Source organism: Lotus japonicus, chromosome 4 (assembly GCF_012489685.1).
Source record: "Lotus japonicus ecotype B-129 chromosome 4, LjGifu_v1.2".
Taxonomy (NCBI): Eukaryota; Viridiplantae; Streptophyta; class Magnoliopsida; order Fabales; family Fabaceae; genus Lotus; species Lotus japonicus.
The window spans coordinates 76,586,874-76,613,474 of NC_080044.1; the positions used below are offsets into that span (position 1 = coordinate 76,586,874).

Sequence of the window (26,601 nt, forward strand, 5' to 3'; positions counted from 1 at the left end):
TTGTATACAAATTAAAAATACTGCATAAATTTCAATTAAATATTTTCTAGAGTTAATTATTTTTCATCACCTTAAAATTAACAACAACTTTTTTTGTCATATGCCTATGGTTTTAGTCCCTCATGTGGTTTAATAATAAATAAAAAAAGAGAATAGAAAAAAACTTAGAGTTGAAGGCCAATAACACGGCCCAGTTGCTTGGGTAGAGCGAAAGGAGCTTGACAGATAAAAAATAAAAACAGAAATGAAAAAGAGATGTGTTATGGCAGGAATAGACTGACCAGAAAAAATGGCAGAAATGGAAATAGAAAAGGGACAAAAGTGATGGCACTAAGCTAAATATGTATACTACTGAAAAACTTAGTGGGAACACAACCTTGTAAATATATCCTTCACTGGTTGATGACACTGCAGCTAGTAGTAATATAAAACTAGGGCAATACTAGTATACTATGAAGACAATACTACTTACATGTATACTTGTAGAAAACTTGAGTTCAAAAAAAAAAATACTTGTAGAAAACTTAATGGGCGCAGGTGCCCCATGATCTTGTAAATTGATTATTTGTATTATGATTACCACTAAGCCAACACTATCATTATATGTTCATGTTTAAACATTTTAGAATTACTTCTACCGGTGCATACGAGACTCCATTGAAAGGCATGAATGTGAGGAAGATATGTAAAAATAAGTTCGTCCCTGAGCGTCAAGATGGGCCAAACTAATGTCCTCGGCAAATGGTTGTCATCGATGACTGACTATACGGACAAGGCAAGTCAAACCAAAGTTGATGCGCCTGATACGACTAAAAAAGAGCTCGCTTTTTATTGTCTTGGTTTTGTTCATTACGGATAAATCTCTCATAAGACTTTTCTACATAATGGTTTTAGTGATGCATATATTGATTTTTCCAATTCATTGATTTGTTGTTCTATCCGCCTGACAAATTCGTCTATAATTAAAATATGATTTACAATTTTATCTTGACATTTAGATTCTCGACATGAACAATAGTAAAGACGTTTAACCTTAACTTAGCTATTGTGAATAACTTATGATATAATGACTATGCTTGAATGCTCTTTGGATTATTAACCTCATTTGCCTTTGCTCGACTAGTTGTTGAATGAGTTAAGACTTCATTTTGGTCCCTTAGCCGGCTAGCACCACGTTTACTTGGTTGTGAATCCTCTTAACCGACCATTATGATATTGAGCCTCGTGGTCATTTGAGTCTGTCAGAACAATGATGCGATACAAAAGAGAAGAGAAATAAAAAAAAATTGAAAATCATACAAAAGAGAAAGTTGGTGTGTAATATAATGTGTAAAATGTGCATAATCTATGAGCCATTCACACTTCAATCATCATTCAATTTAGTTTCCAAAAAAGCACAAGACAAGACAATATAAAGCTAAGAGAGGCGCAGCAACCCCCAAAAGGTGCCGCCACCACTCTCCTCTGCTCCACTGAGCTAACCATGGCGGCCACTGCAACACCACTCCAAACCTTGAAATTCCACTCCCTTCATCCAAAACCAACCACTCTCTTCCCAACCAAACCACCGTCCCTCATCTCAATACCTCACTCTCCCACCACTTTCCGCCACAACAAACTCACCCTCACCACCGCCGCAACCACCGGAGACACAACCGTCTCTCCCAACGGCCCTCCCCCTTCCTCCTCTCGATCCAAGCACGTGCTCTCCATCTCTGATTCCTCATTACCACTAACTGTTTCTCTGATTTCAGTGATTTGTTACTTACAATTATGAATTGATAATGATAATGCAGGGTTCGGCGACGCACGATTTCGGTGTTCGTCGGCGATGAGAGCGGAATGATTAACCGGATTGCCGGAGTGTTCGCGAGAAGAGGATTCAACATTGAGTCACTCGCTGTTGGCCTCAATGAGGATAAGGCTCTCTTCACCATTGTTGTATCTGGAACTGAGACGGTGCTGCGTCAAGTTGTGGAGCAGCTTCAAAAGCTTGCCAACGTTCTGAAGGTTCCACACAACCCTATGTGACTTGCTCTATTTTGTGTTTGTTTGTTTGCATTGGCTTGTTTTTGTATAGGAAGAAAACAAAAATCTAAGTCAAATTTGTTTTCACTGGTTTATGCTGAATGTGTTCATTTGATTGTTAGGTGGAAGATTTATCAAATGAGCCTCAGGTAGAACGCGAATTGATGCTCATAAAAGTGCATGCTGAACCCCAAAATCGTGCTGAGGTACCTACCAAATGTTATGTTGTAATCATATGCACACACGTGTGTGAGTGTGTGTGTGTGTGTGTGGTATAATTCTTTGTCTGTTTCTCTTCATTGATTCGTTTTTACATGGGAATTTACAGCTGAAGTGGTTGGTGGACATATTCAGAGCTAAGATTGTAGATATATCGGAACATTCGGTGACAATTGAGGTTATTGCTGGACTGATTTGGATATGCTTTGATCTTTAATCTTAATTTTTTGGTGCATGTTTGTTTTCTATTTGTATGCAACCTGTAACACTTATTGTAGCTGAAGGGTATGCTCTGTATACATTGTATAGTTGCTTCCCTGAATTGCTTTATCATTTATCTTTTTGGCCTATTTATGTCTTGCTAAACCTTCTTTGATTCTTTTGAGTTATCTATTGTATAAATACATAAAATTTATGTGTTATTATAAGATAAATGCATCCAGAAAGAAAAAATTTATGAAGACATTAGGATCTCAAACAACAAACATTCTCAAGTTTTTCTATCCAAGTATAACTTACTGGTGTAAATTAAAATTTTTTGAGAGTGTCTCCTATGTGTGTTACATTTACAACACTAAAAAGGAGGCATAATTTTGTCAATTGCAAACTGCCTAAAGCTAATTCATTGCTATGGCTAAAATAATTTTAAATGTTGGTAGATTGAATAGTGCTGGCTGTGTCATGTGAAAGGATTGATTCTCAGAAATTGGATAAAAGGTGGCAGCAAATGGAAGTAATTTTATGGCCATCATCAAAGTTCTGGTTGTGGTTGGGATGTGGATTGTTAACTTGCTGTGGGCTTCACACTCAATTGGAGTGTAGTTGTGAAAGGGGGGAAACCATTATTCTTTTGTTATGGTATTTATTGATCATTGGAAGTATTGCATTACAAGAGTGGGGCACGATGCCTTGTAGATGGTTCATCTTGGGAATATACTCAATGTGTTGAACTCTTCCTTTTATTGCATAAAAATAACATAATAGTATAATTAGGATACTAAGGTTGGTATAAATAGTGTGTTGATATGATCTCTCGGTACCCATATTCACTCAATTTTGGTTTTATCTTTTCCATTTCGTCTAACAATTATTTAGTCATCACAGTTACCATTATTAATTACAATATATTACTAGATTTTCTTGGTGATAAAATAAGGTTGTAATTTCACGTGAGTTGTTTTATAAATGTTACAGGTCACTGGAGATCCTGGGAAGCTGGTTGCAGTTCAAAGAAATTTAAGCAAGTTTGGAATTAAAGAAATAGCCAGAACTGGAAAGGTTTGAAAGTTCAATTGAGTGCCTTAGAAATTTCCTTAACGGTTTTATGTTGTCCACTTTCTCATTCATTATATTGTAATTTGTAAGATTCTGCAAAATTTGCTCATCCATTATTATCTGATGATGCAATTTCACTTAGATCGCATTAAGAAGGGAAAAGATGGGTGCATCAGCTCCATTTTGGCGGTATTCAGCTGCTTCGTATCCAGATCTTGAAGGAAAGCCAGCTATTAATGCACTTGTGGGAGTGAAAAATAGAAATCCTGTTGACAAAAATGATGCGCCTGTAGGGGTATGATCTTACATAGTCTTAATGCTAGCAGTTCCATTTTTACCTATTTTTTGAAATTAGAACAATTCAACTTTAACTTTGAAATATATTCATTTGAGATTAAATAATTGACAATTCCTCTCAAAAATCAGTTTTGAAAATTGTGAGCAAACTTAGTTTCATGAAGCAAAATTATATCAGGCGAGAGTATTACTCTGGTTTTGATTCTAGTGCATATCTCGAATACTGATGACATTTCAGCTAATGATCTTTACTACTGAAAATCCTTTACCTCTACTGCTTGCTTTGGAACAATTTTTTATCATTTGCTAGAAAGGTTTTGTTAAAACACATAAGCTGATGTTTAATGATTGTTTGCAGTTTCTGCAATTTTTTTGTGGAACTAGTTGGAATGCAACAGTTTCGTTATTCAGAACATATCATTTCCCTTAAGTTAGTGCTGGAAAAGGATTTTGATCATGTCCTCTCTTGGGTATTCTGCTCCTTGAAATTTTAAGCGAACTGTCAGTCATTTCTAACATGCATTTGTGCAACGAGAACAAACCTGTTGTAACTATTGGACAGAATGAAGCCAACAGTGGCTTATTATGTACATGTCCAATATTCGACACCCCTTCTGTACTTGGATTTATTTTGTCATTAGTAAATTCAGATATTGTCTCTGACCTTTTCTTTTGAAATGTTTGCTTTTGTGAAGGGAGATGTTTATCCTATAGAGCCTCCAGACAGTTTTACAGTCACTCAAGTACTTGATGCTCACTGGGGTGTTCTCAATGATGAAGATGTAAGATGGTTTAATGTTGCTTATTGTCCTTATATGTAACCCTTTTTCGTTTCCTTTTCTACCTGGTGTTGGTCTTCCCCCCTTTAGTGTTTAAAGTTTGATATTGTTGAGATTCTCTATTTTCCATGTGAATTGTTTCAGCATCAATAGAAATACTTACGGTAATTACTTCTTGTGCATAGTTGAATGATATATTCATGTATTTGATAGTTTTCACTGGAGCTGCATCCTTTTAATCTTTGCCTTGTAAATAGAAGTTTCTGGCATGTGTAAATATCATACTGCTGAGTGCTATTTGTCAAGCAATTTCAGATCAATACTGCGTACTTCAATGTGTTCACAGTGCCTAGCTGGTATTAGAGCTCACTATTAGTGGACCTGAGAAAAACCCTAAAATATCGCCAGAAAACCCTGACTCTACCTAGCAGAACTACAATTTATGATATCCTTGCCGTTATTTTCTTGTACTTAAATCTACTTTAGTAATTTAGTTGAGCTAACAAGAATTTTCTTTTTAAAATTCAAGTATCAGAGGCTTGGCACCAAATTGTATGAATCTTGTTTCAAAATTACTTAATAAATCTATTATCCTGTATAGTCTCAATTCTCATAAAAAATGTTTTATGCTTGTGAGGAGCAGAAAATGTAGTTAGTCCTTACTGGTCAATAGCATGTAATGTTCATGGATTTTATGAATGACATGCATATGACTTTCTAACTGTTGGGATAATGCCTTCAGACTAGCGGAATTCGGTCACACACTTTATCCATGCTTGTGAATGATGTTCCCGGAGTTCTAAACGTTGTCACAGGAGTTTTTTCTAGAAGGGGCTATAACATTCAGGTTTTCTTCTTCAGTGTTTTCTTTCATATTTGTGTATAAAATTGCATGGATATATGTATGGCCATTTTAATTTCTCCTTTCTCTTATCTGCTTGAATGTGGTTTCTGTTATTTCCAGAGTTTAGCTGTAGGACATTCTGAAGTTGAAGGAATTTCGCGACTTACAACCGTGGTTCCTGGGACAGATGAGTCAATTGGCAAGTTGTTGCAGCAACTCTATAAGCTAATAGAGCTGCATGAGGTTCAAAATCTCTACTAAATATATCTCATCGCATCCTGTAAATAAATTGCTTGCTTTTAGTTTTATAACCTTTATATTATTACAGTTTGCAGTGTCTTGTTGCACTTTAAGTGCGGGTTTCCATCAGTGTCCTAGTAAACACAGAAATGAACATATTGGGCTTACCCCAACCTGTTACTTGACCAGAAAAGTCTATAAATTGATCCAACTAAGCTTTTTTCAAGGAGATTTGTGGTGAGACTGGAGGAACAACTAGGCTAGTCCCTGACAAACCTGTAGTTTACTCCCAGCGGCATGATCTTATATTCTTATTAATGTCAGTGGTTACATAACAGGGTGAACTAAATCTCCATGAGTGAGGATTTAGGTGTATTGGATTTAGGATTTGAGTGTTGAGTTATAAAATTTAGAGTGGACTGACCATTCCGACTAGTTGAACCGAAAACCAGTCGAGTGACCATTCCTTTAATTTTAACTTAAAAATCCTTTTGATCTCAAAACTGGCAAGAACTGGTGAACCAATCGAATTGGGTGAAAGCTGGTCAGAATATGGTAGCATTGAACCTGTTTGAACTAACTAATTTACAATCCTTTGTTATTTTAAATTTAATAAAAAAATATTTACATAAATGTTCAATGTAGTTAGAAAGGCCTACATACATGGATTATAATTTTTTACCTTTTCTTATTAATTTTTTATCTTATAAAACATAAAATGATCATGTAATGTCAATTTAAAATTTGAAATTGACTTAACTTCTTAACATTTTATGTTATTTGTTGTTTAATATATCATATAATATTGAAAATCTATATTTAATTATTACAGTTCAATGACCGGTTCGGTTTTTAAAACACCAAGTGGCTACTCCATGTAATCTTCATTGAATGTAGACATTTCTCTTTATTTTGTGCTCATGGACATAGGCCTATAGTTCACATTGAACTCCTTGCTGCTTTTTCTGTTTTTGCACTTGGGTACAACAGGACATATGTCTTGGAAGCCTTTAGCAGGATATAAGTGACCAATTCAATAACAAAATTGATTTCGATACAATGTTAACGGTGTGAGTGGATTTTCTGTTTCTAATATCATGTGAATAATAGAAGGCACTGCTGAAACTTAATCGTCCTGCACTTATCTTTTTTGAGAAACCCTTGTTGATTTTGAGTGCTCTGATCTTCCTGATTAATATCATTTAGGAATATCAACCCAACAACATTCTGTTAAATCTCTTACATGTAGCTTAAATCTTTATATTTCTTTTTTACTTTACCATTGAGAATCGTGTTGATACATATAGTGCATCAATATTTGATCAAATTTTATTTTAAAAAAATCTGTCCATTTTGTAATTTTCTAGATTTACACTGATATTTCTCCAGGTTCGTGATTTGACACACATGCCATTTGCTGAGCGAGAATTAATGCTAATAAAGATTGCAGTAAATGCTGCTGCACGACGTGATGTCCTTGATATTGCCAGCATTTTCAGGGCTAAAGCTGTTGATGTATCCGATCATACAATAACCCTCGAGGTGAATTTTATATAGATTTTTCAATCAGGTGATATAGTATCATATTTAGCACCAACGCAACATTGATAGAATGCTTAACTTAGCAACTATAATGTGCTTAGTTGCACTGAAGCAAATTAGTTTAGCTGAGTTTTATTATGCTACAAGGTCAAGGATCATGCCTTGTTGGCAGTTTAACTTCTGTTGGATCTTGCATGTAGATTTGTTCCAAGTTCCAACAGTTAACAAAGCTACTACCAATGAGGCAGTGCACTGGTGGCCCTTATTTCCTAGGTCATATGAATAGATAGCATTAAGCTATTTGTTATCTTGAAATGTTAAGAACCAGTTATGCTCATTGTCTGCAGCATTCCTCGCTCTTTTTCCTTTATAGAGGTTGTTAGCTGTGAGCAATAGAATTGCTTATGTCTTACAGTAGCAGATAGAATTTTAGGTTTAAGTAGGCGCGCACGCACACAAACTTTAAAATTGTTTATATTATCCTTCTTTTAGATTGATATAAATGATAAAACGGGGCACTGAGTTAACACATTTCCTTAAGAAATATAATATAGCTCATGTTAACTGATGATATCATATTGGTGCAAACTTCATGACATTCCTCCCAACTAGGCTATGATTATTGAACAGCAGGTTACGGCTTTTTACATTATGAAATTAGGCTGACGACAGAAAACTTGGGAACTTGATATATTTTTTTCTCTGTTGTGTTTAGTTTCTTTGAAGTATTTCCTGCTTTTGCAAGCTAGTGCCAATAGTATAAATGAAGTATCAAATTACTGAATCAAATAAATGAATCTTTTAATATTTTTAAGTTGTTTCTGGAGGAACTAATTGATATGCACTTATTCCAGCTTACTGGAGATCTGGACAAGATGGTTGCATTGCAGAGATTATTAGAACCATATGGCATTTGTGAGGTTTGTCTTTGAAATCTTTTCTACGTACATAATGAGATAGTTGACTTGTTTAAATACACTCCATCTATTTCCAGAGTCATATCTGATGCATTCCTTAATTCTGTGCAACATGTTTTACTTCTTTGCTTGTATTATCTTCCAAGGCATTCCTTTCTTTTATCCTGGAGGAAAAAAACCCTGTATATGCTGTACTTCATCCTGAAGGTTCTAGTTAAAATTCCACCAGTAACAAGTAATAAATGATTATATAACAAGGGAGTGTGTTTGAATACTAGTTGAGTTAACGTGAAAGCACTTCCATTTCAATCCACAAAAGAGTTTCGTTCATTTTTCTCTCGAAGTGAGTGCTAACGTCTGTTACCACAGCACTTACGCCAACGGGTATCTAAGCATAGCCGGATAACTGCTTGTATAGTACACCAGCGCTCTTTAACTTTGATTTCAGTGTTTGTAATGTTTTTTTTCTGGTTTCAGGTGGCACGAACTGGGCGCATTGCACTAGTCCGAGAATCAGGTGTGGACTCCAAGTACTTGCGTGGATACTCTTTTCCTTTATAATTATCCCTTCGCCAGAAATTTTCGCCTTGTAGTTGAGATTGTACTTTCTCTTTAGATGTGTGGTTTTGTGTTCTATTCGAAAACCCATTACAGTTGACGTAAACGTGTAATGTCCAAGCCCAATGCGTAAATTTGATGCAAATTGTTTTAGTGCGTCTGTATTTATGTTCGGAAGCCTCCTTGATACCAATGACACAAGACACATTGATGACATTGAGGTGCATGGGAATTCCTGCTAACAACACATGGTGTGTATTTACGGTGAAGTTGGTCAAAAACACATTTACTCCAATGACACATGAGAGCCAGAAGCATATCCAAACTAACTTTGTATGTGCGCTATTAAAAATACAAACACGCCCTTAACGTTTGGTAAACCCAGTTTCCATTGGGGCAAAACTGATATCTCAAACAAACACTTTGTTTATTTCTTAAGACCGAGTATAGAGAGATCCTACGGAGAGAAATTTGAGTGTGAAGCTTAGGTTGAAGGTTGCTACAAGTTGTGATTTGTCCCCGTAGGATAGGCTATATGGTCCCCCAGCTGGAGGACCATATAGGCTGGGGGCATATGCAAAACTCTGGGGGAGGTCTAGGGATCGATTCCTGCGAGTCCAATTTATCTTTCTGATATAAAAAAAAAGTTGTGATTTGGCTTAAAAAAATATTTGATAATCCATATCAAATTCATCTGATAAAGATTGGCTTTTTTTTGGTTTGACTCTACATGGTGTGGTACAAGTTAAATCATAATTTTTTGAATTTTATATGGTAATAAATAAAAGGCTCATTGTTCTTAATAAATAATACAATAATCAAGTTAAATTTAAATAAAGTCTACTTTATACATATTCATACTAATTTAACTGTTTTTCCATCTACTTCTACTTCTACTTCACAAGGCCACCATGAGATGAAAGTTAGAGTAGTCTAACTGATCTAACCCATGACGTTTTTTTCCATTTTAACCACCCAAATTATGTCTAACATCCTTGTATAATTGATTCAAGGTACTTAAACTGTGCAATTTGCTAGGGTGCAAATAAAAAATCCAAAACTACAACCAATGCAACACAACAAATTTGTCAACATAATAATTGTAATAAGCACAACCAGAGCAGCTGGACGGGAGAAGTTCCCCTGCAACCAAATCTGTTCTACAAACTTTGAAGTGTTCTTTAAAAAAAACAGAACAGAACATTTTATATCATAAACTTATTTAAAATGTCAAAGTCCATATTGATCCCATCAGCAACAGAACAAACATAAAGGACATCAACCAGCTATCTTTACTCTTCTGCAGCGCTAGCAGCACTTAGATCCACAGAGAGGTCAAGAACCTGTTCCAAATCACCAAGTTAATGTATGAATTTGCAAAATCATCCAATTAACCAGAAACGATAGAGTATATGTTGAACTATTCTAGATATCTCATTGGTGTATTAGAACACAATCATTTAGAATCTTGAATTTTTTCCATCCACTCAAATTCCTGGGTAAATTATAAATTTGTGCGCAAGTCAACATTTTAAGAAAACTTCATTTGTTTTTAAAGATATCATTGATGTCCCCGAATGATAGCTCAAGTGGTAAGAGGTAGGGGAACAAACATTAGATATCCAACTCATCATATTGAATTATTGTCAATGTCAGCCATTTTTAGCTTTAGGGAGAGGGAAACAAGGGAATCTTAAATTCTGAAGAAAATTAACAAGAGCCTGAAGCCATAAACCCAAAGTCAATGGGATACCAACTGTTCATGGATGTAATTCCATAATTTTCTTCTCAAGCATTGACTTGTCGCTAAGTAACTATTTCCCCATATAAGGGTTCTGGGCTTACGGCCCTTAAGAAAATAGATTCCTAATGTTTGTAGGACTTAAATGTAAAAGTGGTTACGTATGATAAGATAGAACTTCCAAATTTACTTTTAGTTTTTACTTCGGGAGCAAATGCACATAGTAGAACAATGTCATTTTCATCATTTGTGGCACTAACAAGTTAATGCAAGCACCAAAAACAAGTAGGCACCGATGCACAAAACTCACCTTTCCAGTTATCATTGTATACATGTTGAGGACGTCCACTACAGTTGACTCAAAGTGAGTAGTAGCATCATAACTCTGTCAAAAAAATATAAATGTATCATTGCCGGCCTATCCAAATAATACATACATACATACATATATATATAAGAAAGACAAAGTAAACTCACTGTTGATATGAAGCAGTTGTCCAAGGAGGGTTCATTGACTGGTTCAAATCTGTCATACATATCAAAAAATATCTCATCAACAGGTCCTAAAAGGTCAATTCCGGGTTTTAGTTCAATTGCAGGCTGATCTGTCTCTGCCTCCGTTGATACAAATGCAATAAATTTTCCCTTTGGGGCAACGTTGTGAGAATATGAGCAACAAAATAGGTACCTGCCCAGGACAATGGAATCAAACATCAGTGAAATTATGAAAATACAAGTATATCTACAATTAACGAAAATCAAATGCCAGAATAATGTTCATTTTTCCAATTTTTAAATATGAAATCATTTTAGGCTCTTCGTATTTTTGGTATGCCTTCTATAGCTGGAATGACTGCAAAGTTCCATAACACTTCGGTTAGCATTACATTTGTAGTTGTTGAAATTAAGAAGTATAGGTGAAAAAGGAAGAGAAAGACTGAATACTATAAACTTATTAGTAAGTGCTAAAAGGATTTCTAAAGAAGCAATATTATTTCATGTGTTTGATTATGTCTGGAGAAAAACAAATCAATAAAAATTGAAGGGCTTAGCTTCAGTTAAGAAAGCTTGCCCTTGCTAATTTACGGTCCCAACTGCAGGATCAATAATGGTGATCTGCTGCACCAGTATATTGCAAGAAATGGATAGTGGATACAACACATTTGATTAAATATCTATTATTCAACGTACTGCTTGAAAACTTACATGTCTGACTTTCTGCCCAACTGCTTCTGAGGTAGAATAACTTGCACAGAAGGAGAGTCATTGGTGTTGGGGATTGGGTGGCTCATGATGCATATTGCCCTTGCAACTTTACCAACCTTCCTCACCTGTTGAAATGGTTACAATTTTTATTAAGAAGGATGGAGTCTCGCATCAAGAATCAATTTGGAAATTAAAAGCAGTCCACCATTGATCATTAATTTTTTTCTTTCAAAAGCAGCATTTACAAACTCCTTTCAATAAGAAAGCTGGTAATGTATATTTTAGAGAACAGCGGCCACTGTAAACTCTGGTTATTGCAAATAGGCACTGGCATTCACTTCATACCAATTAATACCAGAACTACTATTGTTATGACCTATTAATCAATGGGGGTTAATTTCTTAATTGATTCATAAAAGCATAAAATTTAGCGTAGTTGTACACTCTTTTCCCAATTTTTTAGAATAGCTCGTAAGACTTCAAGAACCAAGAAAATTTCACTCTCACAACACCTACAGAGATGCAAAAAGTCAAATTAGAGTTAATTTATATTACCTTGCTGGGTAAGTATGATGGATCACAAACAACTTTTTTGCATTTTGCAGTTTCTCCTTCAGATGTGACACCAACAACCTTCCCTTCCTCATCAAACTCAACCTGGAATTCAAGCAAAATGAAGATTATATCCAAAAGAATATTAGCAGGTTGTTCACCTACAAAATCAAAATAATAAGTATAATAATTATTTGCAAGTTATTTAGCATCAAGCTAGAATTTCACATAATTCAACATAGTTTTTGACTCAGTAAGAATATCTTCAATCTATCATTTGGTATACAGCACCCAAAAACTGTCGCCAGTTTTTTTTTTTAGTTTTCTGTCTTTTCTTTATTTATACACAGCACCAAAAAACTAGCATTAAAACATACTTATCCAAAGAAATTAAAATATAAACCATTTTATGATATAATTTTATTCAAACTTTCTAAAATTTGGTATTTAAGATCTAAAACATAGTTATGGGCCAGAAATTGGATCGATGAACAATTTTTTTATTAAAAGTTGTAATTCTTCAAGTGTGGCAAGTCTTACACTACTGGGGAGGGAGGTTGCATATAAGTATAGTAGAGTATATCTACCTTGCATTCAGGTTTATTCAACATGTATGTTCCACCATAAACAGCACTAAGCCGTGCAAAACCCTGAACCAAAAAAAAAAGAATTAAAAAACCTGAGCAAAACGAATTCCAACACTACATTCCTAAAATGAGATGAAGCCGATGCGTGAATATAGATATAATTATGAATACCTGGGGAAGTTCCCCTAAACCATACAAAGGATATATGTAAGGTGATCCCCCTTGAAAGCGTGCAAGAGACTCTGCATATAACTACAAGTAGGAAATATAAGCACAAATAAGGACACAAATATAGCTTAGGAACCAAATGGAATTTGATCAAACTTCCAATTATAATTGAAAAATATTAACAGGTGCTAATAAACCAGTACACTTACCTTCATTCTCTTTACAGTTTCCAGTGCTGGTTCATGCAAGTAGCGATCATCTCTATGAAGCGCCAAAGAATGGCCAATGAAGTCTATCGTGTTATCATCAAGGCCAAATTTTCTGTAACAGGTCAACAACAAAAGCAAAATATTCCATGACTCCATCCACACAAAGTTCTAATTTCCTTCTCTATATAAAATATAGTAACTAAATGACATGCAAGTATATATGTACACAGTACACTAATAAAAAATGCCAAATAAGATTAAACTCTCACACATTTCAAGCATATTTAGTTTCAGATATTATTTTTTTGTTTTCACGTCTTGTTTTTCATTTAAATTACAAAAATGTCACCATCATGTTTTCAAAGTCATATGCACACACACACATATATATATATATATGACAGACTTACGGAACTAGATCGTACAATTGCATTTCACTATCAAGTCTATATGACTGAAAAATTAAATATGATGCCATATTAAGGTGAATAAGACATCGTAATTATTCTCATACCAATTTCCAAATGTTTTATGCCCAGGATCTAGGCAAATACAAAATTGGCTTGTTGAATGGACAAGAAAACAAGTGTATACATACGCTATCAGTTCCTTAGTAGTCACTCTGGTCAAGTCCATCCCATCGTGTGTCTTAGGATCCTTCTCATCATAATCTTGAACATAAATGAAGAACTTGCGGGCCCGGCGTTTTTCAAATATTCCCATAAGCGGGGACTTCAAGGCCTCCATGTCATTTGAAGGCACCTTGTGAACCTACAACAACAGAGCAATTAATGCATGTAAAACAAAATCAAAACCAAACTAAACTTTCCAACATGATCGACAAGAAATAACTCAAGCATACCTTTCCTTTGTTAAAGACAAAGCTCCCATCCACAGCTTTGAAATATAGATACTTGGTAACATCAGTATGAATGAGAACCCGCACTAGATTGCCATTAGCCATAATAAACTAGCCACCCCAGAAGAAAAAAAAGAGTCAGACATGAGTAATCATATCACATATGTATAAATATATAGAAAGAGCATATGCATCACTAGACTAAATTGCCATTATCCATAATAATCTAGCCACCCCATAAGAAAAAAAAAAGAGTCAGACATGGAGAATCATATCACATATGCTTATATATATAGAAAGAGCACATGCATCAGTAGACCAAATCAATGAATACCTTAGGGTTCATATCGATATTGTAGTCCTTGCTAGAGCCCAAATGTGGAGGAGGCTTGTCTTCTCCTCTGAATCTCTTCCAGAGCTGAAGATTACAGAGAAACCATCAATCAAATCATCATTTGACACTTGAATGATAATAGTTGAAGAGGAATAAAGTACCTGATTAAGATTGAGCGAGGTAGATTCTCCTCCGTAGTAGTCATTCCTATCCATATGAAGAACCTGAACGAACAAACAAACAAACAAACAAACACATCACCGCCGATTCGATTTGAAGAACGTGGATTGAACATCGATAACAGATTGTTGTTTCGATTCGAGAAAAAACAAGAAGGAAGCAAATCGTGATTGGTGATCTCGGGAGATTGTACCTTGAGGCCATCGACGGAGAGAAGACCGCTGAGAATGCATTCCTTGAGACCAGTGCCTAGCACGATGACATCGTACTCTTCATCCATGGTGGATCGATTTCGATCGCGATCTCAGATCAGATCTCGGAACAGAGAGAAAGAGGTTTTTAGGGTTTCGATCAGGTTTCTCTCTGGTATTTGGATAATTCAAAATGAGAGCGGTGGAAGAAGAGAAGGAGAAGGGAAATAGATCGATGGGGATTGGATTGGAATGGAATGGAATGGAATGTCTAGTGTTTGACGCAATGCTTTGCTTGCTTACACCACTCTAATCTGGGAGTTGGGTTTGGGGCCCCCCTATGGGGCTCCCCGCCCCACTTAAAGTGGGGAAATTACTGGAACGCCCCCCTTTAATAGAATACGGAAGACACATTTCCGTATTGAATACGGAAGTTTAATATCCGTATTATATTAGTATGTAAACCGGCAAGGGTTTATTCAAACCCATTTCCGTATTTTGCCAAGCTCTTCTCCCCTCTTCAACCTTCGATCTCTGTCGCTCCCCTTGCTTGAACCGTGTACTTGAAAGGTTCCATCATCTCCATCAAAGCTCTTCACAACCCCATTCTCAGAATTGAAACCTAGAGGTAAGGATTTTTGGATTTTCCCCATTTAACTTGAAATTATGTTAATCATTGAACCCTAGGGTAGTCGATTGTTGCTTGTGTAGAGGTATTGTTGGCTGAAATGTCTTGAATGTGGTTTGGGTTTAGGGCCGATAGCTCATTGTCGTTAATGGCGTTTCTGGGTAAATACGGATCACAGGTTTCCGTATTGAATATGGAAAATGGTTTTCCGTATTCAGTATGGAACATGGTTTTCCGTATTGAATACGGAAAAACGTTTTCCGTATTCATCTCAGAATCAAACCCAACACTTATAATTGATTCTGGGTTCAGAATCAATTATAGAAGGTTTCCAAAGCATTTGTGAGTAGTTTCTAGATGCCATAATTGATTATTAGGAAAATAAAAGTTGATCCAAGCATGCATAATCCACAGAAGATCCGATTATCATCTATGTACTTATAAAATTCTAGGAATTTTCCATTTGCTTGCATCATGTTTCTGTCTATGGCTGAAATGGTATATATAGTGAATGTTTGCTTTGAATATATAGTGAGAATGAAGAACAGAAAGAGGTCTCATGCTTCTAGTGAGGATGTCGGGGCTACTGAGGATAGACACCGGCGGTTACATGCTTCTAGCCGGCGCGGCGATCATGCTGCAACCTCTCAGGCGGTGGAGGCTTCAGCTCCAGTTGTTTCTCCGCCGTCTCCCATGATTGAGGTTCCTCTGGTTGATTATCCGCCGTCTCCCACGGTTGAGATACCTACAGTTGTTTCTCCGCCCTCTCCCATGGTTGAGTCATCAGGCGAGGAGTCCTCAGGCGAGGAGTCCTCAGGCGAGGAGTCTTCCGGCGAGGAGTCATCAGGCGAGGCCTCATCCGGCATGGGAGGATCTGACGAGGATAGTATTCCTCCGCCTACTGTTGATGCTGATGTCCTGCCGCCAGAGCAGGGGGAGCAGGGGGCACAGGGTGGCGAGGAGGACCTGATCCAGAGGTTGCCGCCGTTTCCGGGGGGGCCTGTTGAGCTATCGCTCCTCACCCATTATGCTGATCACAAGGCTCCCTGGGCGTGGCATGCACTCCTACGCACAGACGAGCGGTATGTGGACCGTCGACAGTTGAAGGTGGCCACAGCTGGGGGGAAGGTTTGGAACCTTGCTTGTGATGGTGATTCAGACAGTCACAGGCGGGTTCGAGAGTTGATTGAGCAGACGGGTCTTCATCAGCTACCATATTGCAGCTACCCGGTGACAGATGCAGGCCTTATTTTGGCCCTTGTGGAGCGATGGCATGAGGAGACTAGTAGCTTCCACATGCCGTTCGGGGAGATGACTATCACCTTGGACGACGTGTCGGCTCTTCTCCATCTCCCCATGGGGTCGAGGTTCTATACGCCTGGGAGGGGGGAGAGGGACGAGTGTGCAGCGCTCTGTGCTCAGTTGATGGGAGGATCTGTTGGTATTTATGAGGCTGAGTTTGATACGAATAGGTCCCAGACTATTCGCTTTGGGGTCTTGCAGACCCGGTATGAGGCTGCGTTGGCGAGTATGTCTTAATTATTATTGTATTGTCTTTGTATCTATTATTATTGTATTGTTATAAACTATTAACTTAATTCACTTCATTGTAGAGCAACGATATGAGGACGCTGCACGGATTTGGCTGGTGAACCAGCTAGGCGCCACGCTCTTTGCTAGCAAGAGCGGAGGCTACCATACGACCGTCTACTGGATAGGGATGTTGGAGGATCTTGGTCGAGTGTGCGAGTACGCGTGGGGCGCGATTGCGCTCGCTACGCTATACGACCAGCTTAGTCGAGCGTCCAGGAGGGGGACGGCCCAGATGGGAGGTTTTACCTCGCTCCTGCTAGGATGGGTCTACGAGTACCTTTCTGACCGCGTCATTATCCGTAGGGCGGATCCGGAGTACTCGCAGGACCAGCCTAGGGCGCGGCGGTGGGCTATGTCCCGGGTCGGGCATGCAGGCCTTGATGAGAGGCGAGTCATGCTCGATGAGCTGACGGTGGATGACGTTATATGGACCCCATTTGAGGACCATCGGGCTCATCGACCACGGGATCCGAGGGCCATGTATTCTGGCTACATCCGGTCGCCATTTGGCCGTGTTGTTCGACGGCATCTACCAGAGAGGGTTCTGCGCCAGTTTGGCTTCATACAGGATGTCCCTCGACACCCCTCTGAGATCCAGACGTCTGGGTCCCTTGCTGAGACCGCAGATGCTGCCTTTGCTGAGTTTGCGCCGCACCTCCGCCCTCAGGGGATCCCCGCTACATATCCGGGAGAGGCTGTGGAGGATTACATGAGGTGGTACAGCGCTGTGTCCCATCGGTTCATCATCCCTGATGATAGGAGGGAGGAGTTCAGTGCAGTGGTAAGTTTGAATTTTATTTTCCATTCAATTGTGATTTTTTGTTCATGATATTTTATTTGTATCTAATGTATCTACATTATTTTTGCAGACTGTTATGCGTCGGGCCGTGGACTTGTTGGAGCAGTCACTCGAGGTGCCAGATGCTCCTGCAGAGGGCACGCATTCCCGATCCCTCACTGAGAGGGCGCTGGATCTTATTAGATCCAATGCCTTCATTGGTACCCAGGGGGTAGCCTTTGCTGCTGTCCGAGGAGCTAGAGCTGCAGGAGGCAGAGGTCGTGGAGACAGAGCGCGTGGAGGCAGAGGCCGTGGAGGCAGAGCCCGTGGAGAGGGTGCTCCTGCAGAGGGTGCGCGTGGAGGCAGAGGCCGTGGAGGCAGAGCCCGTGGACCTAGAGGTCGTAGAGGGGCCGGTAGGGGTCGGGGCGAGTGATTGACTATATATTTGTATATTTTTTTTGTATTTTTATATTATGACATGTGACTCTTTGTATTAGGACTCTCTTTATATTAATCATGCTTTCTATTTTCACTCATTATATGCCGACTCTTGTATTGAAAAAAACTCGTATAACTACACCGTAAATAATCAAAGGCAGGATAAGTAACATAAATAATTCATGGCAAACAGTTTAAAGGGTACACGAAATTATTCAGAAGCAACACGAAAACAAAATTAATCCTCAGTGATATCGATGAAGTCGTGGGGTCCGCTATCCTGTGGAAATACTTTGACTATGTTGGGCAACGTTATATTCAGATAACGAACAGATTTACTCGATGCAAACACAGCAACCTGCAAGTAAATTGCAAATTTAAAAGATTAATGCGTACTTGTTCAAAGGAAGCAAGATTAATGTTTAAGGTAATAGACCTTTTGGAGAACAAGAACAGATCCAACAGTTATGACATTCCTAAATTTCCCGTCAGTGAAGGCCTTGCGATGGACGCTAGCGTCAACGGTGCCCGTAGGGTCCTAAATCAATGCAATCGTGAGAGAAAATGAGACAACAAATTGACGGTTAAAGAAGCTGGACAAAAGCGAGCAAATACCTTGAGGGTAACTTTGGCATCTCCGAAACCATTGGGAGTGCATGATTTAATAACAGCAACAACACTCTCTACTCTCTCAACATTCGTTGTGATTGTGCCCAGCGGAGTGGCAGATTCCATCAATTCTGTGAATACTGCGCTCAAACGATGCTAATATTTCAGTATGTCGATTACATGTCAAACTATGCGACGCATCCCATGAAGTGGCCAGGTCACCCTTGCAATCCCGTAACATCTTCTTCAAACTGGCATGTGCACCCTCAGCCCTGCAAACAACAAATAGATATCTTATTAACAACAATCTATCAAATGAACAAACAACGCATAAATTAAGCTCATGTAATTTTTTTACCTGTTACTTGTTGTTGTTCCAAAGTGCATCACATGATTTGTCCATGCCTTGGCGAATTTCTCCTTGTGAACCAACCATGTAGTAGAACAATAGGAGGTAAAGTTGCTGTATTTTGCCTTGCACATATTAAACAATTGCATCCATTTCACTTCAAATTCTTCAACTGTTGCAGCATCCACCACCTCTGCCCACTTCATCATAACCAACTCAGCAAAATCATCTGTGCCAACATAGAGTTTGCACTTTGCCAAAACACACTTGTTGATGTGCCACAAGCATAATAAATGTGTAGTGTTAGAAAGGCTTTGCTTAGCAGCACTCAATAAGGCAAGATCCCTGTCAGTAACAATCACCTTAGGCAACATGGCTTGATCAGCTAATAGAGACTTCATACACTCCAGTGCCCAAACGTAGTCATCTGTGCCCTCATTAACAATGTAGCAAAAGGCTATGGAGTATGTCTTATCTGTGGAAGTCAGTCCAACAATCTCAAGCAAGGGAATTGCATATTTGTTTGTCTTGTATGTGCAATCCATAATCACTACATATGGAAATGTGTTGAACAGTTTGATAGCATTTGGATGAGCCCAAAATACATCCCTAATGACTTCCGATCCAGGCTCATGTCTTTCAAAGTGGACATACTTGTCACCGTCCAACTTCTTCAACAAGTGTTGCATTTCTGTCAATCCCCCGCGGAGGGATTTTCTTAACCTCTTGCAAACACCATAAATCTGAGATATGGTAGTCAAGTTTGAAGGATTGTTTTCCTTCAAAGTCAACAACATCTTTCTCGGTGGAACCCAACTCCTTGTCATTTTTCCCACTTGCTCCTTCTCTCCGGGTTTTAGACGACCAACAAAATTGTGCCCAAGTAGTGACCTAGCTGGTTCATGGTTGTGTATACCTTCCATCACCTTTAGCCGCCAATCTCTATCTATGCCATTTTTCCTAGGTCGTCCTTTTAGTCTAAAAGGACAACCTGTCTTTTGTGATCTCGTCCCTTCAACAAGGTCAGGGTCTCTATAAGGAACATATTTACCATGCTTCTCGCACCCCAACATGACATAAGCTTTTCTGCTTCCATTCCCACCATAATCTGACTTTGTGATCAACGTAACATATCCATTTTCAATCGCAATTCCATGAACCCAATTGATAAGATCATCACGGGTAGGGAAAATCTGTTATAATAATAAGAATTGATTACAAGGGTGATCAAGACATAATAAGAATTGATATATTACACTCTCAAAACAATGCAAAAATATGTTCAAAGAATACCTGATCAGTTGCAAATAAATGCGAGACATCTATACTTATACACGGGGGCACAAATGCTGGTGGTGGCACCTCTGTAGTGGCCTCTTCAGGTTGACCATTGTGAAATCCAGCTTCAATCAATTGTGACTCACCAAAGAAAAATGAATATGTCATCCCTGGAAGAGAATACGGAAAGTTACATTCCATACTCAATACGGAAATATACTTTCCATACCGAATACGGATTGTTACTTTCCATACTGAATACGGAAAGTACCTTTCCATATTCAATACGGAAGATAACAATCCGTATTATATCACGACTCAGAATTCAAAAACCCATCCTTCTAACTACTTAAACTACTTAATCTAACTACTTAAACTACTTAATCTAACTACTTCCACTACTTAATCCTACAAAATAACAACAAATAAACACATAGACTTACCTCTACTACAACACTTGTTGTAGTGGTGGAGAGCTTGGGAAATGAAGGAGTGGATGGTGGTGGAGAGCTTGGGAATGAAAGTGAGGTAGGAGAGGGTGAGAGAGAGGGTGGTCTGGAGGCATTGAGGAGGTTCAGGGGGGCTGGTGAGGGGTTGGTGAAAGTTGGTGAGGGAGGAGTAATGGTGGAAAAAGGGGGAATCCTGTCAGAGTTAAATACGGAAAATAACTTTCCGTATTCATCAAAATATAATACGGAAAGTACCTTTCCGTATTCAGTTAAATTGAATACGGAAAGTACCTTTCCGTAGGGCACTTTTGGGTTTAAAAAAAAAAGGTGGGGCGCGCAGCCCCATAGGGGAGGCCCCAAACCCAACTCCCCTCTAATCTATGTCCTTCAATTTAATCACACTTTTTTTATATTTACCTTTTATTTACTATTATTGTTATGATTAATCTATTTTCTCTCTTGCTCTGTTCTTCTGTTTTTACTTTTTAATTTGGTTATGCTTTCCGTTAAAATGTACAAAAGATAGAGAAAAATAAAAGAGTACTAGGGTTCAAATAAGAAAAAATTTCAATCAAAACTTGATTATAGTGGGATGTTGAGGCTTTGCTAACCACACTAGTTGGATGCACGTCTTATTCTCATTTATACCAACGGTTTATAGAGGCGATTGCAACTAGGAGTTTTGAGGCTACACGTATCGCCTAGAGCATTTCTTCACCATCTTGTTGGTTGTATTGTTTTTGCCAACAAGAGTCAGTCGTACATAAACGTCGTCTACCTTCTCACTCTTTTGAGGATATGGAGATTGTCGAGCCATATGTTTGGCGCACAATTGTCCTCACATTTTTGTATGACCAACTTGAGGATGCCAAGATGAAGGGGCTAGATTTATGGCAAGTTACATGACCGCGAGACGTGTTTGATTCTTATATGGATTTTACATTTTTCATTGCTTTAATATACAAATTTGATCTTATACATGCGCATGTTAATATTACAGACTCAAATCTAAAGGCATTTAACATGAGAGGGCGAAATTTAACATATTAAGTAAAATCAACAATGAATAATTAGAAGAAATAATATAATTTTTCTAAGGGGGCAAATATAACATTTATACACTATTTTGTTAAGGAAAATTTTCTCTTGAGGGGCAACCCCATTTTGTTATGCTTGGGTCCATCACTGCCCGAGGAGGCCTAGTGGACTTACAAGAGGATTGATGGTCTAGTTTAGATGCAAATCGATCTATATGACATAGTTTTAAACGTTGTCACTTGGCATATGTATGTTAATCAAATATCTCATTGTCTGTTACAGAATATTGCTATGTACTCGGGGTACATCTAGTATTCACACATCATACAACCTCATATGCCGAAGAAAGCGCTCAAATAGTTCTGACACCTGCAGGGAATTTCTCATCCCCTCAAGTAAGTAACAATTACAAGTAAGGAGACGAATGAGCGTTGGTTCAAATTCACCACTCAAGTTGTTGATGAGGGGTTCGAGCTGCGATATTGGAAAAGTGTGTACCTGAGTGCTTGGTATGATATCATCATATCTCACATCCCTTGCTAGTACTCCCGAGTCATCAGAGTTTGATAATATTTTACTAGTGGTTAGTTTTGTATATACAACTTACTTTCATCTATCATACTTCCATTCTTATTGACTATAAAATTATATTTTTAGGCTAGGTACATACAAGTCCAAGAGTGGCCGGCTAAGGGGCCAGAAGAAGAACATGGAGGCCCTACGCAGGGCACATATGCTAGGACATAGATACATAAGGTCTTATACATAGACTAACCTGACATATTAAAGGAAGACGACAGTTGCATCTGCATCAACCTCCATTTTTCTATTGTATAAATGAATGAGTTTATATATTAAATTGTTATCGTAACTCTAACCCAAGTGTGGTGAATGTCAGATATTTTTCTAGGAGTTCGGTTCATAGAAATCGAATTTTCGACCTAAAGACGAAACCTAATGATAAAAGAAAAAAAAGATACAAAGTTCATTAAGTGCACACAACACAACACAATACTCGTCATAAGGGACAGACAGCTACTGTACTCACCGAGGGTTGCAGAAGTGTGTGTGACTGAGGCTGAGGTAGAGGCAGAGAGACATGGCTTCTTCATCTTCAGTGCCATTGCCACCGTCATCGGAGGAGGAGATGACACTCAAGGTCAAATGGGCCGGCAAGGATTACACCGTCCGAGTCTGCGGCGACGACACCGTCGGCGAACTCAAGCGTCGAATCTGCGAGCTAACCAACGTTTTACCCATTCGCCAGAAGCTCCTGTACCCTAAACTCGGTTCTAAACTCAACGATGACACACTCTTACTCTCTCAACTCTCCCTCAATTCCGCACTCAAGTTCACCATGATCGGGTTCGCACTTCGCCCTACCCTCCCTTGTTTCTTCGTTTGTTAGGGTTTCATATTAATTTGATTTGATTTGATTTGATTTGTTTTGCATTTCAGGACTACTGAAGAAGATTTGATTGTGGATCCAGTGGAGGCTCCTGAGATTATTGATGATCTTGAGCTTCCTCAAGAAGAAGCTATTGACATCAAAGACATGGAAGTCAACAAGCACAAGTTGACTAGGCGCATTAATCAGTTCAAGGTATGTATTTTCATCATTTTCAATCCACTCTGCTTAGCATTTTAGGACTTGTATTGTATCTAATCCTGTTATTGTTTTTACCATGTAACTTGCAGGTTGAGCTTCTAAACCCGTGTCGAGAAGGAAAGAAACTCCTTGTTCTGGATATTGATTACACCCTTTTCGATCACCGGTCCACTGCTGAGAACCCTCTTCAACTTATGAGACCTTGTATTTTACCCTCTTCAACTATCTACTATAATTTTATTTATAATTTCGGGACAAGCTTTAATTTTTACTTCATCCTAATTAACACACCCTTTGGGACGAAGCGGAAGTTTTAGATAATTACAGTGTTGTTAAATAGCGGATATTACGGTGCTATAGCGTAGCCCTCCGAGGGCTCACTGCTATTTTCCGCTCGAGGGCAGCTTGACATAGGGGAATTTTGGCTTTCCACTATTTTGTGTGATCCGCGTTTAACCACACTGGATAATTCCTTGTTTCACTTCTGAGTTTGTTTAGGGTCGTGGTATCGTAGGCTCTTTTACATTTATTCATTAATCAATTATTGTGTATGGGAATGCAATTTTCCTTTTTTTTACCTTTTCATCTTGTTTGTAAAGTTATGATTTTTTTTTTCCTTCTGCAGACCTTCATGAGTTTCTTGCATCAGTTTATTCCGAGTATGACATTATGATATGGTCTGCGACCAGGTGCGATCATCTACTCTGTTAAATTCTTATTCTTTTGGAAGAATAACCCTTCAAGGCTGCAACTTGAATGGTTTTAATGTTTTTCTGCAGCATGAAATGGATTAACCTTAAGATGGGACAACTTGGGGTTCTGGATAATCCTAACTACAAGATCACAGCGCTTCTTGACCACTTAGCAATGATCACTGTTCAGACGCCTTCTCGTGGGGTCTTTGACTGCAAGCCACTTGGTTTGATCTGGGCTAAGTTCCCTGAGGTATGATGTATAACATGCCATTTGTTTTTCCTTCTTTATGTTTACAAATTGAAAACTAGTTTGGACAAACTTCTCATTGAACACTTGTAGGAAAAGGAGATTGTAATGATCTTGGAATGAATATGTGCCTTCCAAATAATAGCTTCCTCCATAGGTCGAAATTGATTTCTGCACCTCAACTTTTTTCAAAAGTTTGCTCATTTAACTTGTGTATAAACACCTATAGATTTTTAAGTACTTTTTCCAATGATAGGAACCAAATGCTTACAGCTCCTATAAACATAGTACTCAAAATCGCGATTCAAATCGCCAAATCACAAATCCCTCTAAATCGGTATGGAATCGGACCAAAATCGTGAAATCAGATCAAAATCGCCATTTAGGTAGTTTTTGCGATTTAGTGTGATTTATTTCCTTACAGGTTTTGACCTGTTTTTTTGCTCGACCCAATTGCTAAAATCCCTATTTTTCAAGGGTTTGAAACACAAACCCTCCCTATTCTAACAAACACTCACTCACCTCAAAGAAACCACAGCGACTTTGACCTTACCAAGGGATCTGCAAGCAGCGACAATGGCCACTAGCGATGACGACGGCATTGGCGATGTGACCGCTCTTCTTCAGTTTTTCCTCCCCTGTTCTCTGTTGAAGCTCCTCTGTTCCCTTGTTCTGTGTTGAAGGTCCCCGTTATGTTTTATGACACTTTACGGCCTATGCACATAAGAATTTATATGCGTATATATAGAAACTGCTAAATCTCGATTTATGATTTACAAATCCCCTCCTCGATTTAGGCCGTAAGTCCGATTTTGATTACTATGCTTATAGGTTAATCCAAACTAGGCCAAAGTTATGTTATCATATATTATTTTATCATACATATCTACTACTTTGTCGGGCAACTTCATCTTCATGAAAATCCAAAAGATGTTTACTTATTTTGAGTATTACAGTAAGTAACATAAACCTAGGGTGGGTAATGGAGCTTATTCATTGAAGTTAAAAAAAAAGGAAAATGTAACTGTTGACATATCAGTTTTGTTGTAAGCTGAATCTATTTTGAATTTTTGCACTAATAACTCATGATCTTGTTGTCTTGATGGTGGTTTCTAATTTTGTGTCAGTTCTACAATGCTTCAAATACTATCATGTTTGATGACCTTCGAAGAAATTTCGTGATGAACCCACAGAATGGTTTGACAATTAGGCCATTCAGGAAGGCTCATGCCAACCGAGATAGTGATCAGGAACTAGTGAAACTTACCCAGTACTTACTGGCCATTGCAGAGCTTGATGACTTGAGCAAGCTTAACCATCATAACTGGGAGTCATTTACAGATGAAAATGCTAAAAGGCGTAGGCACAGATAAGTGATAATGGACTTCAATAAGAGGAATCTGGTATGGAAGATCAGCTTCTATAAGAGACTTTGCTTAGCCGGAGGTTTTCAATTTTTCATTTCAAGTCAGGACGGAGTGAATGACAGAGAAAATGACTCCCTGTGGCAGCTGTGTGGAGCTATCTAAGATGACCAATAATTATTGTGCAATTATTATGCACTGGTTCCTGGAGACTAGTAATTCTTATGCTTGAGAAAATTATGTGTTTTCATGACTTGTTGAGAAATGAGTACAAAACTCGGATCAAACCGGTTTTTGTGGTTACTTTCCGAATTTACAGTTGCCAATGAGAAATGACTGGTTGTGACAACTGTAACTGATATCCAAAGTGTTACAGATTCTAATTCTCGACAATGTATAATTTAAGGTCAATCGTAGTGGTTTTAGTCTGACTCTTATCATTCTTGTTTTTATGCTTCCTGATTTTTGTTGTCAGAAAACCATGTTTGCTTTTGTTTGTAATCCTCTTCTAAATATAAGAAATTGTAGACGTGAGGGAGAAATGAAAGGATATTAGTGAGAATATCATTTGTTGAGATGAAAAAGGGGTAAAAGGGAAACCGAGAACTATTTTCTTATTTTGAAAGTAAAATATGATATACGTGTAATTGATGCAAGGAACAATAGTAGTGGAAATTTGAAAGTCAAGAAGCAAGATGATGACATTAATCAATGAGGGAAAATAATCTGCCAACCGTAAAGTCTACAATTGGAGACACTCTCATAAGTCATAACCATCAACTCACTGCATTTCATACTGA

The 26,601-nt window shown here is 38.2% G+C and overlaps 5 protein-coding genes across 5 annotated transcripts; 3 read left to right on the forward strand and 2 right to left on the reverse strand.

The window, feature by feature from the left end:
* Positions 1 to 1,349: 1,349 nt before the first annotated feature.
* LOC130711396 (acetolactate synthase small subunit 1, chloroplastic-like) lies at positions 1,350 to 8,913 on the forward strand. The gene is made up of 12 exons (XM_057560989.1): positions 1,350 to 1,698; positions 1,797 to 2,010; positions 2,151 to 2,234; positions 2,357 to 2,425; positions 3,442 to 3,525; positions 3,665 to 3,817; positions 4,515 to 4,601; positions 5,341 to 5,445; positions 5,563 to 5,685; positions 7,072 to 7,224; positions 8,079 to 8,144; positions 8,619 to 8,913. The coding sequence occupies exons 1-12, from the start codon at positions 1,484 to 1,486 to the stop codon at positions 8,700 to 8,702; spliced, it is 1,437 nt and encodes a 478-aa protein (XP_057416972.1). The 5' UTR covers positions 1,350 to 1,483; the 3' UTR covers positions 8,703 to 8,913.
* Positions 8,914 to 9,783: 870 nt separating this feature from the next.
* LOC130711201 (guanosine nucleotide diphosphate dissociation inhibitor 1) lies at positions 9,784 to 15,004 on the reverse strand. Its single transcript, XM_057560717.1, has 13 exons — positions 14,729 to 15,004; positions 14,517 to 14,579; positions 14,356 to 14,439; positions 14,025 to 14,132; positions 13,761 to 13,933; positions 13,163 to 13,274; positions 12,957 to 13,037; positions 12,786 to 12,848; positions 12,202 to 12,303; positions 11,647 to 11,771; positions 10,918 to 11,128; positions 10,751 to 10,825; positions 9,784 to 10,042 (listed from the first exon to the last, which is right to left on the reverse strand). The coding sequence occupies exons 1-13, from the start codon at positions 14,813 to 14,815 to the stop codon at positions 9,992 to 9,994; spliced, it is 1,335 nt and encodes a 444-aa protein (XP_057416700.1). The 5' UTR covers positions 14,816 to 15,004; the 3' UTR covers positions 9,784 to 9,991.
* Positions 15,005 to 16,973: 1,969 nt separating this feature from the next.
* LOC130713493 (protein MAINTENANCE OF MERISTEMS-like) lies at positions 16,974 to 18,259 on the forward strand. Its single transcript, XM_057563257.1, has 2 exons — positions 16,974 to 17,728; positions 17,817 to 18,259. Exons 1-2 carry the CDS (start codon positions 17,075 to 17,077, stop codon positions 18,156 to 18,158), a joined length of 996 nt encoding a protein of 331 aa, XP_057419240.1. The 5' UTR covers positions 16,974 to 17,074; the 3' UTR covers positions 18,159 to 18,259.
* A 595-nt stretch (positions 18,260 to 18,854) lies between these two features.
* Positions 18,855 to 20,087, reverse strand: LOC130713383 (protein FAR-RED IMPAIRED RESPONSE 1-like). Its single transcript, XM_057563155.1, has 2 exons — positions 19,131 to 20,087; positions 18,855 to 19,044 (listed from the first exon to the last, which is right to left on the reverse strand). The coding sequence occupies exons 1-2, from the start codon at positions 20,042 to 20,044 to the stop codon at positions 18,855 to 18,857; spliced, it is 1,104 nt and encodes a 367-aa protein (XP_057419138.1). The 5' UTR covers positions 20,045 to 20,087.
* A 2,790-nt stretch (positions 20,088 to 22,877) lies between these two features.
* Positions 22,878 to 26,241, forward strand: LOC130713866 (ubiquitin-like domain-containing CTD phosphatase). The gene is made up of 6 exons (XM_057563686.1): positions 22,878 to 23,251; positions 23,345 to 23,489; positions 23,585 to 23,699; positions 24,121 to 24,184; positions 24,275 to 24,440; positions 25,565 to 26,241. The coding sequence occupies exons 1-6, from the start codon at positions 22,986 to 22,988 to the stop codon at positions 25,808 to 25,810; spliced, it is 1,002 nt and encodes a 333-aa protein (XP_057419669.1). The 5' UTR covers positions 22,878 to 22,985; the 3' UTR covers positions 25,811 to 26,241.
* The last annotated feature ends 360 nt before the right edge of the window (positions 26,242 to 26,601 follow it).

Excerpts from the sequence above, each read along its gene's own strand:
- LOC130713866 (XM_057563686.1), top strand. The coding sequence starts at position 22,986 with ATGGCTTCTTCATCTTCAGTGCCATTGCCACCGTCATCGGAGGAGGAG. Across the intron at positions 23,490-23,584 it reads GGCGCATTAATCAGTTCAAG|GTTGAGCTTCTAAACCCGTG; the intron begins GTATGTATTTTC and ends TGTAACTTGCAG. Across the intron at positions 24,185-24,274 it reads ATGATATGGTCTGCGACCAG|CATGAAATGGATTAACCTTA; the intron begins GTGCGATCATCT and ends GTTTTTCTGCAG.
- LOC130713493 (XM_057563257.1), top strand. The coding sequence starts at position 17,075 with ATGTTGGAGGATCTTGGTCGAGTGTGCGAGTACGCGTGGGGCGCGATT. Across the intron at positions 17,729-17,816 it reads GGGAGGAGTTCAGTGCAGTG|ACTGTTATGCGTCGGGCCGT; the intron begins GTAAGTTTGAAT and ends TTATTTTTGCAG.
- LOC130713383 (XM_057563155.1), bottom strand. The coding sequence starts at position 20,044 with ATGGAAGGTATACACAACCATGAACCAGCTAGGTCACTACTTGGGCAC. Across the intron at positions 19,045-19,130 it reads GGAACAACAACAAGTAACAG|GGCTGAGGGTGCACATGCCA; the intron begins GTAAAAAAATTA and ends TGTTGTTTGCAG.
- LOC130711396 (XM_057560989.1), top strand. The coding sequence starts at position 1,484 with ATGGCGGCCACTGCAACACCACTCCAAACCTTGAAATTCCACTCCCTT. Across the intron at positions 1,699-1,796 it reads CCTTCCTCCTCTCGATCCAA|GGTTCGGCGACGCACGATTT; the intron begins GCACGTGCTCTC and ends ATGATAATGCAG. Across the intron at positions 8,145-8,618 it reads AACCATATGGCATTTGTGAG|GTGGCACGAACTGGGCGCAT; the intron begins GTTTGTCTTTGA and ends TTCTGGTTTCAG.
- LOC130711201 (XM_057560717.1), bottom strand. The coding sequence starts at position 14,815 with ATGGATGAAGAGTACGATGTCATCGTGCTAGGCACTGGTCTCAAGGAA. Across the intron at positions 14,440-14,516 it reads CCTCGCTCAATCTTAATCAG|CTCTGGAAGAGATTCAGAGG; the intron begins GTACTTTATTCC and ends TGTAATCTTCAG. Across the intron at positions 11,129-11,646 it reads TTGGGCAGAAAGTCAGACAT|GTACCTATTTTGTTGCTCAT; the intron begins GTAAGTTTTCAA and ends TGTCCTGGGCAG.